Genomic DNA, 15615 nt, shown 5'->3' with positions numbered 1-15615 from the left:
TACAGTGTAAGACATTTTTATTCATGTATTGTTCCTGGGTCGTAAGTGTTATTTCCTAATTTCTTATGCCTCAAAAGTACAGAAAATGGCTATTATTCCCCACAAACTTTGCTTTTGTAACCAGGACAGTGATATTTAGAAATTTACCACATTTTCCAGAACATTCCAGATAGATTCAGTGCTGAGTAAACTTGGAGTAACTTCTAGAACATTCTAGAACTTTCCAGTAAAATAAATATTAGTATAAATACAGGGGCCTTAAGCCCAATAGTTCAGTTTAGTTCCAGCTGCCTAAGTGGATACATATCTGCATTTTCTGAGATAGCATCAAGAGGCTGCAAGCATCTGGCAGATGCATTTTGCTCTGTCTGCGGCCAATTTATCAAGACAAGAGTGAAAAAGTACTCTGTGGAAGCATCTGCTAAGATGTGTGAAGCCTACAAGGCATATTTCGGCATGCCTGTCGGGGATCAAGACAAACCCTGGGCACCTCATTTCACCTGCGAGCATTGCAAAACAACTCTGGAAGGTAAGAAGTACAACTGCTGCTCAGAATTTTACGTTATGAAATTATTTAAAAAAATACAATTTTAAAAGTTTTATTTTTATTTTAAAATGTTTTACAATTTTCAATGTCATTGAAAAAATATACCACGTATGAAAAATGTTGTGATAATCTCTTACACATTAGTCATGGGTGAAATAAATGTATTTTTTGTAGGATGGTACAGAGGGGAAAAGAGAGCCATGAAGCTCGCTATCCCAAGAATTTGGCGGGAACCCACTGAGCACTCAAGCTACTGCTACTTCTGCATGGTGGACCCTTCCAAGATGGGCTCTGCTTCTGCCACAATGTGACAAGTCTGTCCGAAGCAATCGGAATCACCTGTAACCAGAATGAGTGGCGCCTCTTCATTGACAGCTCATCCAGGAGCCTCAAAGCCATGCTGCTCCATAATAGTAACAAGTACCCGTCTCTTCCCCTGGCTCACTCGGTGCACCTCAAAGAGGATTACAACAGCATCAAGACCTTGCTGGATGCCTTGAAGTATGATGAGTATGGCTGGGATGTCATCGGATACTTCAAAATGGTGGCATTCCTGATGGGTCTCCCAAAGCGGTTTTACCAAGTTTCCCTGCTATCTTTGCCTTTGGGGCAGCAGGGACACCAAGGGGCACTACCACAGGCGGGACTGGCCACAGCAGACCGAGTTCTCTGTGGGGAGGAACAACGTCAAGTGGGAGCCACTGGTGGATCCCCGGAAGGTGCTGATGCCACTACTGCACATCAAATTGGGCCTTATGAAACAATTTGTCAGAGCTGTAGATAAGGAGTCGGCAGCCCTCAAGTACCTTCAAGACTTCTTCCCTAAGCTGTCTGAGGCAAAGGTCAAAGCTGGTGTCTTCATCGGACCCCCAAGAAGCTCACTAGCAAGGAGAAAGCGGCTTGGAACAGCATTGTCGCAGTGTTTCATGGCTTCCTGGGCAATCACAAGGTCGAAAACTATGTGGAGCTGGTTGAGACTGGTGAAAAACTACAGCACAATGGGCTGTAGAATGTCCATCAAAGTCCATATCCTTGATGCTCAGCTTGATAAATTCAAGGAGAACATGGGAGCGTCCTCGGAGGATCAAGGCGAGCGTTTCCACCAGGATATACTGGACTTTGAACGCCGCTACCAAGGACAGTAGAACGAGAACATGATGGGAGACTACATTTGGGGGCTTATTCGCGAAAGTGATTTACAGTATCATCGTAAATCTCGAAAAACTACTCACTTCTAAATCTGTTGTAGTAATTTTGTATTACTTTAGTATAAATACATGTTAATTTTGATTCATATGTTGTTTTTTTCTATGTGAAGAAAAATACACAAATTCGCCCTTTTTCTCATTGAAAATAGGTAAATTTCAAAATATCATTGTCCTGGTCACAAAAGCAAAGTTTGTGGGGAATAATAACCATTTTCTGTACTTTTGAGGCATAAGCAATTAGTAAATAACACTTACTACACAGGAACAAAAAATTGTGTTTCATAGTGTTATTGATATATTACGATATATTCCTTTGTCTATTATATTCAATGTATTATTCTTATTCGTTGTTTATCGTATGAAAAGACAGTTTACACTTGTATAAAAAATAGTCGCCATAAATACGGTACGTGGGGGGAGGGGGATTAGAATCGAGCGCACACGACTGTGGTCAGAGCCGCGAATGCTTTGGCTCCATCTGGGGCATAAATGTCGCTATGCAGCGTAAACAATGTTGGGTCTTAATGGAAAAGTTCGTAAATTCGCGAGTACGTTCTGGCGAGCTATCACAGTAGTACGTCAAACGGGATTGGGTCGCAATAACGTACTTGTCAACCCCTTATCAGTGCCCTACCTTATTACAGACCAATTCAGACCTTATTGGTCACCCAGTACCATTATAAATCTCAGCATTCATCCTCAAAGTCCCATCACAAGGGAGAAACACAAATAGATAAAAATGAAGGGGGATTTTTGCCCATATTGAAATTCTTGTATGCCGTATGGACCTGAAAACTCAATTTCCCTGTACAAGAATATGGGAAACCGTATGGCTTGACAGGTATGCAATAATTTGAGTACGTTATAGCGTAAGTACTTAAAACAGGAGGGCGTAAATGGGCGTATCATTGTATGACATGTTAATGTCCATTTTTTTACAGGTTGCTAAACACTGGCCCAAAGTCGCAGAACATCAAGTTGCCAGCAACGAGCAGCACTCTCAAAGCTGTAATAGGTAAGCATGTAAAACGTTTATGGAATTATGCAATATTATGTATCACAACGTGCAGTTAGCAACGGTGGGAGGGAATTCCGAAGTGGAGCAGAGCAAGGGAAGAAGCAGTGTGGGTGAGTGAGCAGGTTCTTGAGAGCAAGGAGCGGTCGTGTCGCGGTTATCGCACTGCGCTACGAACCTGGCGACCCGAGTTCGATTCACGTTCACGGCCGACACCAGTGACAATTACCTGGGCTTCCCTTAGGTCGACTCAGCCGTAAATGGTGTACCTGGTGCGACGTGTAAATATCTCCACTAGGGAGACAAAGGCGGCCGGACGTGGTGCTGGACACCCACCCCCTCGTGTGCCGTGCCGGCCCACATAGGTGCTTGCTAACAGCATTTGCCCCAACAATATGTTAAGGCTATAGGGGGGTCTTTGTTGTGCTCGTGAGACCTGCAGTGTGGTGGATAACTTTCTGGTTGACCCCGAGTCCTTAACGTGGGTGGAGGAATCAACGAGTGAAGTTCACGAGAACGGTAACCAGGGTAGTGGCGATAGAAGAGTGATAAGGAGGCGACAGTGCGCTGGTGAGCGAGTGACCTGGTGTGAACTGGTGTGAAGTGGTGAGTGCTGGATCATCAATCCCTGTGACTGCTTCACTCTATCCGGTGCAGTGAGGTAGGAACTGGGTGCTCCACCTCAGTGTATTTACTATACAAATATTTATGAACTTCATTCAGAACTGCATTTTGTGTTCAGTTTGCTGTCCTTCTCCCGCACCTCCGATTAGCACGGCTGGCTACGTACGGTGCGAAATAAATTAAACATACGTACATGAGGTATCCTCTTTAATACAAGCGCCCACCATGCATTTCCATGGCGAGGATCGTCTTTTTACCGTTGACTTCCTGCAAAGCGACACTTATTTTAAAACCATTGGAGAGATGACAGCCTGGGGTTGACCACACCCAGAACTTGAACTCATAGGCTTCCAAGTGCAAGTGGAGCCTACCGCCCGAGTGCCTCCTGGCTGGAGAATGAATTAGCGTCATCATTCACGTGATATGACCTCGCTGTACTCGGTGGAAGAGCAGAAAGCAATTCTAACAATGCAACACGGGCCACTATTTCACTGCATGCTTACATTTTGTATCCAGTCACTGAAAAGGATCTGTGGTGGTTCATATCTGTGCATGCACACACTAAACACTCCCCAAGCAATCTCAAGATCAAGCCCCACCATGCGCGGGGACTCCACACCCCATGTTAAGAAAGTAATTTTTACGAGTCAATGTATTTAGAATTTTCCTACGAAAATGTCACTATCCAGCCCCTCACCTGCTCTACGGAGACACAGTCAACCATAAGTGGGGCGTTTTACTTCATATAAACTGATACTGGTGTAAATTGTTGACTTAAAGCTTTCGTGACAGCAGGAATTCATATTCTTTGGGTCTTTCGGTAAAGTCACGTAGATAGGTGCAAATCTCGTGCCAACGCGGCCACGTCTGGACGCCGACCTCTGCGATTTCCCATTTTCATGCTAATCTCTCACATTAACATGCTAATCTCTACATTATCATAGCCACCCGCGCACATTAACATCACTAGCCCCGCCCACTTCGTTCATGACCCTAGGACTACACCCCCTATAAAACAGTCGGCAATCAGCAGCTTTCCCCCTCTTTCCTCCTGATGACGATCGCTTGTGTTGTGACTTCCTAGATTTTCTTTAAGATGCTTGATGCAGCGTCAAGCAAAAAAGTCACGCATCTAAATGCAATATTTGTTTGTGAGAATTATTTTTCATCGCACCGGTGAGTGAGCTGGACACTCATGATTGGCGAGTTAAACACTTTTGCACTTGACAATTTAATTTGTTTGCTGCGTCACGTGGTAAAGGGTCTTCCGTCAAAAATTTGGTCAGATCATTACACTGACCAAATCTGAACATTAATAATGAAGCCCAATATTGGCTGAGAAAACTGACGTGTTGAGTCGATACATTTACATCACCTTGCTATTGCTACGTGAAACAGCATTCTCAAAATGCATTGCGCGTCTATCTGAGAAAGTAATGCCTGTACACTTTGTACAAACAAATGGGTCACTGAGCTTATGAGCATTTGCCAAAAATTAGAGCTTGACTTATACATGCGCAAAAATAAAAAAAAATGAATTTTTCGATTCCATTAAATCTGCTGAATAAGCAGATGCTATTTTTGCGAACATCCAATATGACCTTGCATTGATATTGCATGGGAAGCTGAGATAAAAACAAAGGATCTTCGTAGTGTTGACCGAGTCCATTTCTTTAGACCTCTTTGCCACTTCACTAGCTCTTGAAGGTTTTGGTATTGCTTACACACAGCCAGTCGTATCCTATCAGCTAGTGGAAAAGTGACCCGTACAAAGATCCTTGAAAAGGCATGTTTCTTTTTTTTATGGTCAAGGTGTCTCCGTGCGCAATGGAGTGGTGAGTAGTTAGAGGCTGCAAGCACGGCTTGAAATTCCATATTTACGTAATAAAGACCAGTCCTTCCGCAAGAACGCCACTGGTGACTCCACAAAATTAAACTTTTGTATCGGCTGTGAATGGATGGTGGAACCGAGTTGAACCACGACGAGGGTTCAACCAAAGCATTTCTCGCCCGCGATTCCAATATTCTAACCACATGGGCTTGCCCAGCCGGGCGCGCTTTAAAAAGACTTAAAATGAATTCGTCTGCTTATCACAAATGGACGTTGCAATATTATATCAGAGGAACCAAGACCGACGTACCTCGGCCCAAAAGGTAGCGGGCAAACACGATACCCCGCACCGCGCAGTAACCAATCGTCTCAGCGCACCACTGTAAATAAAGTGCATTCCTGCTGTGCATGCTGCCACTTTCATTAAACACTCCATTGCCGCCAAGAAAGAAAGGGCAATAACAACAACAACAAAGCCTCACTGAACCCCACTGAAAACGTTTCAAACGAAACTGGTGTTGCATCGGGTGATGGAGTAAACATCTAATTTCATGTCCCTTTTCTGGCCAAGTAAGAGGCTATTATGGATTTATTGGGGGGGAAGTGGGTGGTGGAATTAGTTGAGGTTAATTTATTTTAAATGTTGGACTTGGGAAGTGGCATCATCTCAAAGTCTCCTATTTGAGTCAAGTGTGTCACAAGGCAGGCAGCACAACGTCCTCACAACCCCCAGGAATTAATTTGTTAGCCAGAACTAAACCATCAAAGGTCGACTCACTGGTACGTACACCAACACACAAAGATCCCCCATATAGCCCTTTAGAGACTGTTGGGGCAAGTGCTGGGTGGCTAGCACCACGCTCGGCAGCTTTTGTCTCCCCAGTGCTGATTTTTACACCCCGCACCAGGTACTAATTTGATGCGGAGTCGACCTAGGGCAGGCCCAGGACCAGTTCAGATAATCGTCACTGGAGTTGGATGTAAGCAGGAATCTAACTAGGATAGCCGGGTTCGAAGCGCAGCACACTAATTACGACATCCATATATGAGTAGCGACATAAACTGTATCACTACAGTGTAGCGACAGTACCGAGGGAAGAGTGGTACTGTACGCGGGGTGCCGTTCTATGGCATCAGTGTGTGTACTGCATTAAGAGGCTCACTAGAGGGTAGGGTCCAGGTGTCACAGAGGTCGGGTCAGGACATGACTGCCTGCGTGAACCCGCGAGAGCACGTGACCAGACGAGGGGGCACGGGGACCCCAAGAAGGGGGTGAGAGGGGGCCAAGTGGTATGGACTGAGAGCCTCCACGAAGGATCTAGAAGGGGGCGTGGCCAGGGGCGGGGCCCGGCCACGCCGCAGCGGATAGAAGCCCAGTCCCGAGAGGGAGCTGGGATGTTCAGCCCGGGAATGAAGCCGCCTTCTTCGATCCTCGCTCTTCGCGCACGAGGGCCAGGCAGCGTGTTAGTTGTCCTGGTCCAACTATATCGTGATCCCGTTCAAGTGGTTAGGTGGTTAGGAGCGGTGGCCACCACCCTATGTAATTAACCCGTCATGTACATAGTTAACCTCGGAGCTTTGCGCAGTGATCTGTTATGTTAACCGGTTTGGGTTGTGTTAGTAAATAAACGTGTTGCCTCCAAGACTCGGTGTGCGCCTATTTAGAACCCACTAAATATGTAAACTACATACAGATTCAGAGCACCAAATACTTGGCGACATACGGTGTGATAGATGTTCAAGGTACATACAACAAATATGTTTTAAGCAGTGGTGTTACTATTGAGTCAAACCGGAGCATTCAAGAAGGAATTGCTATGATGATGTTGACAAGAGGTGTCGAGGTGCATGACGCTGGTGATTGAAGCAGTGACGTGGATTTCCCAGTGACTGGGGTCATATGATTCTCATGTTTGCAAACCACACTCCTGTTTCCCAATGGCAAACGTCCTCCGGTTCGGTGGTGGGAGGGAGGGTGAAAGAACCTGACACTCTGCTGAACTAAAAGTAAGACTCTGTTGGTAGTTGTAGTACAGGCAATCCTCGGTTTCCGTGCTTTTGTGGTACGCCATTTTGGAATAACGCGCGATTTGTATGTAGACCTTTTAGAACCTCATCCGCAACGCGACATTCGCCACATCTAGCCTGGCACCGCGAGCCAATGGCGTTGCCAGCAGCTAGTGCGGTACGATCACTAAGTGTGCTACACTGGGCAGCATCTCGCCACGTGTACACCGCTCTTCGCTTTGTCTCCACAATGCAACTCCGGCGTAATTACAAGTAAGTGATTCTGTATTTCTTCATTTTTATTTTATAAGAACTATATTAGATTTTACGTGATTTAAGTTTGTATTTAAAGTATTATATTGTGTGTACATGTATTGATATAGGCTCGGGTAATATAGGTGAGTATGTCTGCGAGTGTGAGTGAAATCCCCAAACCCCCTCTTTTACCATTATTTTTTATGGGAAAGTTGATTTTGACCTTCGCGATTTTGAGATACGCGCGCTTTTCCAGGAACGCATCTATCATCCCGTATGTCAAGGAGTGCCTGCATACTAGAACAAACCACAAAAAACTCAGCCAATTCTTCAGAAAAGAAAGAAATTCAGTGAGCCGATAGAGATATAGCTGGCTAACATATCGTAAAGCACTGGAGTCTGTGCTTATTCAATGGAGGAAGAGTAAATCTGCATTAACTCTCTCCTGAAGCCCGCTCGTGGCTGGCAGACCTCAACACTGGCACTTACCAAGGGAACATATTCTCATCGTGTGCAGGAATAGAATAGAACCGATTCGTGTACATTTTGAAGCTCCTAATATTGTACATGCACAGATTAGCTTGTGCAAGATACGTTTTATTGCATGTAATGGGTTTAAATTATTCCTTCGGCCTTTAGATGCCGCTACGTTAACCGTATCGTTAAACCATTCGCTGTAGTCTTGAATCAAAGGTTGAACTTAAATCTCAATAAACCAGTGACTTGTGACAGGGTCAGCCGTTTTTATATATTTTTTTGTTGGGGGGGGGGGGGGGGGGGGGAGCATCATCGTTTCGGAGTTTCCCCTCCGTTCCCTTACCAACCCCCCGCCACCAGCGTCCTCGCGGATTCACTTGTTGCCAAATCGATTGATTGGCGCGGCACTCCTGGCCACGTCGCGTGAACGCCTCGTCTAGACGGTGCGGCAGCTCTGCTGGGCCGTGGTGGGTGACGTCCGCCTGCGTGTTTGCTGCACGTGGAGTGGCTCACCTGGCTCGGTGAGGCAGTACGCCGCCAGGCTGTGCATGCTGCACAGTCCCGGGCAGTACTTGTCTCTCTGCTCCACCGTGCCGAAGACATCAATCATCCAGTTGCACATGCTGTGAGCGGAAAAGACAGACGGACATGCCGCAATCATCTTTCAATCAAGGACGACGACGACAACAACAACAACAACAACCCTATCTGTGCGGACAAGTCGATACCAATTTGACAGCTTATTCTTTTGAGAGCCGGGAGCTTATTTAATTTACGAGGCAAAAGAAACACAACCGGATTTAATGAATAATATGCCAGCCAAAGTAGCCCTAAGCCCCCAGCACTTGAATTGATCTCAACTTTCGAGTGATTAGGACAGGAATGCACACGCAAGACATACATTTAATTATACTCACGAGCACAATAGATGCACGCACACACGTACGTACGTGTGCACAAATACGGGCACGCAACTGCGGCGGACACATTGCACGCATGAACGAACGCGCACACAGAAGGACACACATGCAGACATCGAGAAACTGCACACATGCAACCACGCACGGGGGCACGGTGTAGGAACACAAACGTATATGCACACACAAGCACTTGCGCACACACACATGTGCACACACACATGCATGCGCATGTACTCAATGTTCGGTGATACTGTATAGTGATGGAGCAAAGTACTGCGAGTGAGCTCCTTCGAAGGCAGACAAGGCTGTATTCATGCGTGTTGAACTTCTTTCACACCGCGCGTAGCCAACCATGCTCATCGGCGGTGCGGGGAAACAGTGTTGCACACTCCACACTGGTGGTTGCATCACATAAGCAAGCTGCATGCATTTTAAATTATCCACCCAAAGCAAAAAGGGATATTCCAACTATACATTTTGTATGGCCTGTTTGCATTATATAAAGAGCAGGAGCATCACCACATTCAAATTTAATACAAATGCATTCTGCATTAATCATTTAGAGTGAGGACAGCGACGGGGATATTTCCAGACCCCACCTTTACCAGGCCTGCAGAATTGCTCGGCATAAAAGTCCAAACATTCGCATGTTTGGTATAAGCCAAGAAGACATGGGTAACTACTTAAGCTGCCAAAAGGTCACATTTTTAAAATCAATAACCACATTCATAATTTAAGCTGCACGCACTTTTAATTTTCAGTTTTTACATTTTTCACCAATCACATCCAAATGATGGCCTAGTGGTAGTGTGATGTTGTGAATCGAAAGCCAAGTTGAAAGTTGACTCGTGCAATAATCCCTCTTGTATCATGTTCAGCCCTTTGTCAATCCACTGGTGGGTGAAAAGTCTCCACTTCTTCACAAGCACGCCCCACGTGGTGCTGCTGAAGAAGCGACCGCATGTGGAATGAAACGTCGGACATCGTGCCGAACGTCACGCAGCATGACCCAAAAAGCACACTGGAGAGCTATAAAATCACATCACCGTTTATCAATTATCATTTGTTCTTGAAATCAATAAGTGTATATACTTTTTTTTACTTCCTAGAGATTGGTTAAATACCCAATATGGAAAACTGAATATTTCAAGTACTTCCAAATGCCCCTGTGTTTAAAAGGCTCCATATCGCAAATTGCTAATCGTTGACTATATGCCAGTCAAACCTCCTCTGCTCTCAGGAAGGGCCATTACCTCATGATTATGCCACGAAACGTGTTTAGGCTATAATCCAGTATTAAAGGCAAGGATGGTGAGGTTTTCATATGGTTTTGTACTCATAAGGGCAGCAATGAGTCCACCAAGCCACGACAGAGGCTATTAAATGGCTCAGCAACCTCGATATACAAATATCGCCTTGCAAATTTCACCTCGCAATATGATAGAAGAATAACCACTAGCAAGTAAGACTCAAAATAAGAAAGTGACCAGCCAAATATCTGAACCCTTCTAAACAAGAGTGGTTAAGGCTCCACGAGGCTTTCCTGGGCAAATTAAATAGTGTGTATACATATTCTTGGTTCTTTCGGTAAGGTCACGTTTACCGAAAGAACCAAGAATATGAAATCCTGCAGTCACGAAAGTTTTAAGTAACAGTTCGTATACATTTTTGTTGTTGTTTTTGTTTTAATTTACACTGCCAGGCGGGAACACCAATAACTTTTGGCGAGCCAAGTAGCAGAGTTCGCCTGGGAATGCAACGCAACAAAGGTGCCGCACGGCGCCAGCGGTGTAACGTGTGCGTTCGGTATTGTGCTCGGTGTGACATTGCTCTGCGCCTGTGTGTGTATGTACTGCTCGTTCTTCCTGTGCTTTGGCATTTGCGTTTCATTGAGCTTCCTCATTGCCTCGAGTGGAAGCCAGCAGCCTCCCAACAGGCACTATCATTTATGGCAAGTGAGGCATTGCAGCGCTCGCACACAACAGACACAGACCTCTCGCGGAACGCGCATTTCACAACCCAACACGCACAAGCAAACACTGGGAGACTTTGAGGCTTGACATGGCCTGATTAATTGATTGTTAGCATTCATGTTGTGGGATTAGAACTTGTGATCAGACGGCGTAGAGCTTGGTCCTCCGAGATGTTCGCCCACATTGCGATGGCACAGACCAGTGCATTTCAAAGGAAAACCACCATTGCCTCATGACGTCTTGGCAAAACTGTCCTAATTTGTTCACTCCTGAACAGAATTGCAAGTCCACACTTTGGCAGCCTTCCCATCATTCGTCTTGACCATCACCCCATCTAGCAACGTACCCTGCCCAAGCCCAATTTCTCTTTTGAACAATTTGAATCGTGGCAATAATCTGAGTATGTTCTGTAATCCCCGTGTTCCTCTTTCTGTCACTCAACGCAACTCCCAAGCCTGCTTCTCTTCATGTTTCTTAGCGCATTATTGGTATTTGTTAAATTACTATTTTTTGTTAATGACCGACCGTGTTTTGAAATAATGTCCGATGAGTACCTCCGATTAGCACCTCCGATTGGCAAGGTTGGCTACGTGCGACACGCAAGAAGTTCAATATAAATACATACTTGTATGTCATTGCATCATTGGTGGCTTAAATTTGGACTAGAAGCAGAAAACCGATGCCATGAAGGACATCAGCAGCGGCTGCTGTCGGAGCCCTGGGCTGGGGTCTCATTATTTTAACAGAGCGGCATTTGCAAAATCCCTGTGCAACGCATCAATGGCTGTGTCGAAACTTGAACTGCTCCTCAAATGGGAAGCTGTCAAATACGCACGTGCACAAATGCAAGCACATTTCTCCGTGGGAAACAAGCCTACGCCGTGGCAAATGTATACATTATTTAACGTAAAGTGATGTTCGCAGTGAATTTTTTTTAGAAGCATGCAAAGCCAATATCTTATCCGGAAAGACGCACAAGTACTGAAGTTGGATGCATAGTGCATTGGAAGATGACACTTGACACTTTTTACACTTTTCCAATGCTGAGCAGTTTTAATGAGATGAACCCGGGAATACGTGTCAGCTTGGTCATGCCTGATTGACCGCAGGATTAAAGCCTGCAGTGCGGAATTGTGTTAAGGCCCGCTGGAGGGCCACCCCCAAGTGTGACCGTGCGTGTCTGTGAGCCAGCGTCTTGGATGTCCATCATGGCAGGGGGATCAAGAGCATAATGTGAACGAGATACCTCTTAGAGGCAGTACAGCAAGAAGGTTTATTACCTCCTGTGTACATCGGTGTTTACCTGGCACGCTTGCTTTCCTCCCATATGGAAAAAAGCCATGAAGAATTGGTAATGCAGGTTAAGCCACAATGAGGCTTCGCTGGGTACATGTCAGAAGAATTACAATGGACTAGCTGTTGTCTGCGGACTTTTTAACTGTAACTTTTATAATCCATGCAATTAATGACTAAACCTAATAGCATATCCCCCTACTAGTGATGGGTTTGGAGAAAAGAGGAATATAAATTGGCCAGACATGTTGCAAAAACAAACAATAATGTGTGTATGGTTAAACCATCTGGGAGCAATTGTCAATTTATCATAAGCCTTAAGGGCCCCTTTTATTTATAGAGTCAAAACACACATGCATTGGGACGCTACATATATTATCCACGCTCTTGCAAGATGTTAACTGCCTTGCTTGGTATGACGGAGGTTGTGGGTTCGATCCTGATCCTGACGCCTGTGTATTTGGAGTGTGCATGTTCTCCCCGTGGTCGTGTGGGTTTCCCTCTGGCTCCTCCGGTTTTTCCCTCCACATTTATAAACATGGGTTTAGAGTATTTGGCTGCAATAAATTTCCACATAAGCCACTTCATTGAACTATCAATTGTGGCCAGGTTGCTTATGAAAAAAAGTTCAGTGGCCTTTACATTTGAATGTGATATCACACCGACTCGGATCAGGTAGTGCTTTTCACTCGAGATCTGGGCCCCGTTAACAACCTGAGAATGCTGGGGGTCATCTCCAGCAAAACGTCGCAGGCACCCATGTAATCGTTGTGAGATTTCTCTCCAACGACAACAACAAAACACAGATGCTGCTGCTGCTGAAGTAGTCGTACATTTGACCACGTTGTATTCGCGTTACACTTTTATTAATTGGCTGTGTCGGGTGGAGGAGGGTTTCACGACACAATTGTGACCAAAGATATGTCAGGACCAGGACAATAGTATCGACAAGACTCAGTTATTGCAACTCACTGCTCTATGGGAGGTCTGCCAACAACATAACCAAGTTGCAGCATGTACAACATTCTTTGGCACGTGCTGTGACAGGTAGTGCAAGATCCGTCCATGTCTGTCCAGTGCTCGTTGAGATGCATTGGATTCCAGTCGCTGAACTAATACATTAAAAGGTCGCACTCATTACACACAAAGTTCGACAAATGAACCACGATACCTCGCTAATCTCGTCAAGGAACATAAACCATCATGGGGACTCCGGTCATCCTCGCAGCAGATTCTGGCTGGCCATTGAACAAAGACGGTCACCGCATCGCGCGCTTTCGTATGCGTTTCTGCGGCCGTCTGGAACACTCTTCCTTCTATATTCGGAAGCCACTGGAGCTATGGACTTTTAAATCTAGATTTCAAACTCATTTCTTTAAATAAACCAATTGTGAATCATAATCTCTCGATTCAGCCCCTTTCAAGACCTCCAGATGCAAATATTTATCGACCAAAGTTTAAAATTAAAGCGGTTCATGATGCCCCGAATTTTATGGAACCCAAAGTTGAAGAAAGTAGTAGTTTTGGGACTCTTTTAGTTATAAGAATAATATCGACTATATTTGTGCAAATTTCAGGTTATCTCCTCCAGATCATCATTGGAATTCACATCGTTCACTTACTGAGTGTCCGTGTACTATATATTAGTTGCAATTGCAATGAATACAATTTCTGGGATTTCAAAATAATAACTATATTTATTAATAATAATCTTCTTGGTTCTTTCGGTAAAGTGACGTAGAAGGGAAATAATAAAATAATAAAAAATAAACAATAAAAATAAAATAAGTCGACGGGCAGGGTCTGATGCACCATTGCCAACTGCATGCAAAGGAGCTCTGCATGAGTGTACAGGTCAAGCCGGGCATGTGCCGTCATATAATATGAATCAACTTAAGTGTGTGTGAAGGGTTTTGTATACACATTGTTCTTTTTTTGGTGTGGTTTTCATAAAAGCCCTCTTGGGTTTTCCAACCTCACCTGGTCACCTTTTTTTTGCCTTGTTTTTTTATTTGCACTTTGTCGTTCGCTCTTTTTTTGTGTGCAAATAAACAATGCAAATACAATACAGCTTACGTGAAATGACGTTCTACAAATGACTAAACAACTCAATGAATGTCGGGAACAGCACAACATCGCATGAACAACAAGGGAGAACTGAATATTTGGATATTGTAAGAGGCAGTTCAAAGCTCAAACCTAATAATTGTATTACTCCCCCCCCCCCCCCCCCCATTCGTACAAACTTTACACAGCTATAACTGCCATGTGTCAACAACACTTAAGCTGAACAATTTGTCCCAAGTATTGCACCTGTGGTCGTGTATAATAGCTTAACGACTGCTCTCCAGGGAAGAGCAAGTAACACCGGCAAAAGGGAAATCCAACATTCTAAGTTGGATGCACAGGAGCACCTGAGCTGCATTTCAAGTGCCTCTTCACCAGTTGCTGTTGAAGGAGATGGCAGTCTGTTTTTTTTGCTACGCCTGAGAAATATTACGTCTGTTTATCCGTCCGTCCCTCTATCCGAGGACAATGAACACATTTCACAATAATCAGAAGACCCCGACAGTATTCCCCGCACAACTGATCACACAGCTCATCAATAACAATGACGATATTCGTACCGGGTCTTGTGGGAAAAAAAAAATGACAAGATACGTGAAAAAAAAATCTTCAGCCATAATCAATCCGCTGCTGGATGAAGGCCTCTGCAACCCGTCTCCATGTCTCACGATCCCGCGATGTGATAATTCACTCAGCGACTGCGCACGAGCCGATGTTCATCGTTCCATCTCCCTCTCAAGACTTTTTCCCCCCACCCAAACCGATTGTCATTCAAGCACCCTTCTAGCCCGACTCCTCTTTTCTTGTCATCTCAACCTAACTCCGAGCATGCGGCTCTCCACGCTCCTCCTCGCACCCCTAATCAAGCATCCCAGCATGAGGCGCACAAATGCGCGTGAGCACACGGGTATCCAGACACAGCAACGTGCGTGCGTGTGCGCGTGCGTGTGCAGGTGCGTGTGCAGGTGCGCGTGCATGTGCAGGTGCGTGTGCGCGTGCGTGTGCAGGTGCGCGTGCGTGTGCAGGTGCGCGTGCGTGTTTCACCCGCACATCTCGTGAAAGCTCCCTTCGTGGATTGGCTTTCACGCTCCGTTCAAACAAACCAAAAACAAAACTTTAAACTGCTTTCCGCGTGCTTCTGATTAATCCCACCATGCTGCAGAGCTCACATTGCTCAGCGCTCACGAGCTCACAGGCGCTCATGATGAAGCCACAGCAATATGAAAACACCAATAATGGGACACTGTGGCTCTGCGAAACAAGGCAGGGCACTTAAAACCCGTGTTGGAGAGCAATGTGTTGCAGAGTAACGTCATTGGAATAACATTATATACAGCAGGTGCACATTGCAAAATCCCTTTTCTAAGCATTGAGGTGAACAGGTCGTCATGACAAAAC

The 15615-nt window shown here is 45.2% G+C and overlaps 1 protein-coding gene across 2 annotated transcripts in view; it reads right to left on the bottom strand.

Annotated features, from left to right (window-relative positions):
• ACAD8 (acyl-CoA dehydrogenase family member 8) overlaps positions 1 to 15615 on the bottom strand; it is a 597193-nt gene that overhangs the window by 248378 nt on the left and 333200 nt on the right. For both annotated transcript variants that reach the window (XM_032964393.2, XM_076071224.1), the window contains one exon: positions 8478 to 8587. In XM_032964393.2, coding sequence (XP_032820284.1) covers positions 8478 to 8587 — 110 coding nt within the window. The remainder of the gene's footprint in view (positions 1 to 8477; positions 8588 to 15615) is intronic.

The sequence above is a fragment of the Petromyzon marinus genome, chromosome 32 (genome assembly GCF_048934315.1).
Source record: "Petromyzon marinus isolate PM22_M1 ecotype Great Lakes invasive population chromosome 32, UKy_Petmar_22M1.pri1.0, whole genome shotgun sequence".
Taxonomy (NCBI): domain Eukaryota; kingdom Metazoa; phylum Chordata; class Hyperoartia; order Petromyzontiformes; family Petromyzontidae; genus Petromyzon; species Petromyzon marinus.
The sequence above is the reverse complement of the archived record's forward strand: the minus strand, read 5'-3'. Positions and strand labels throughout refer to the sequence as shown.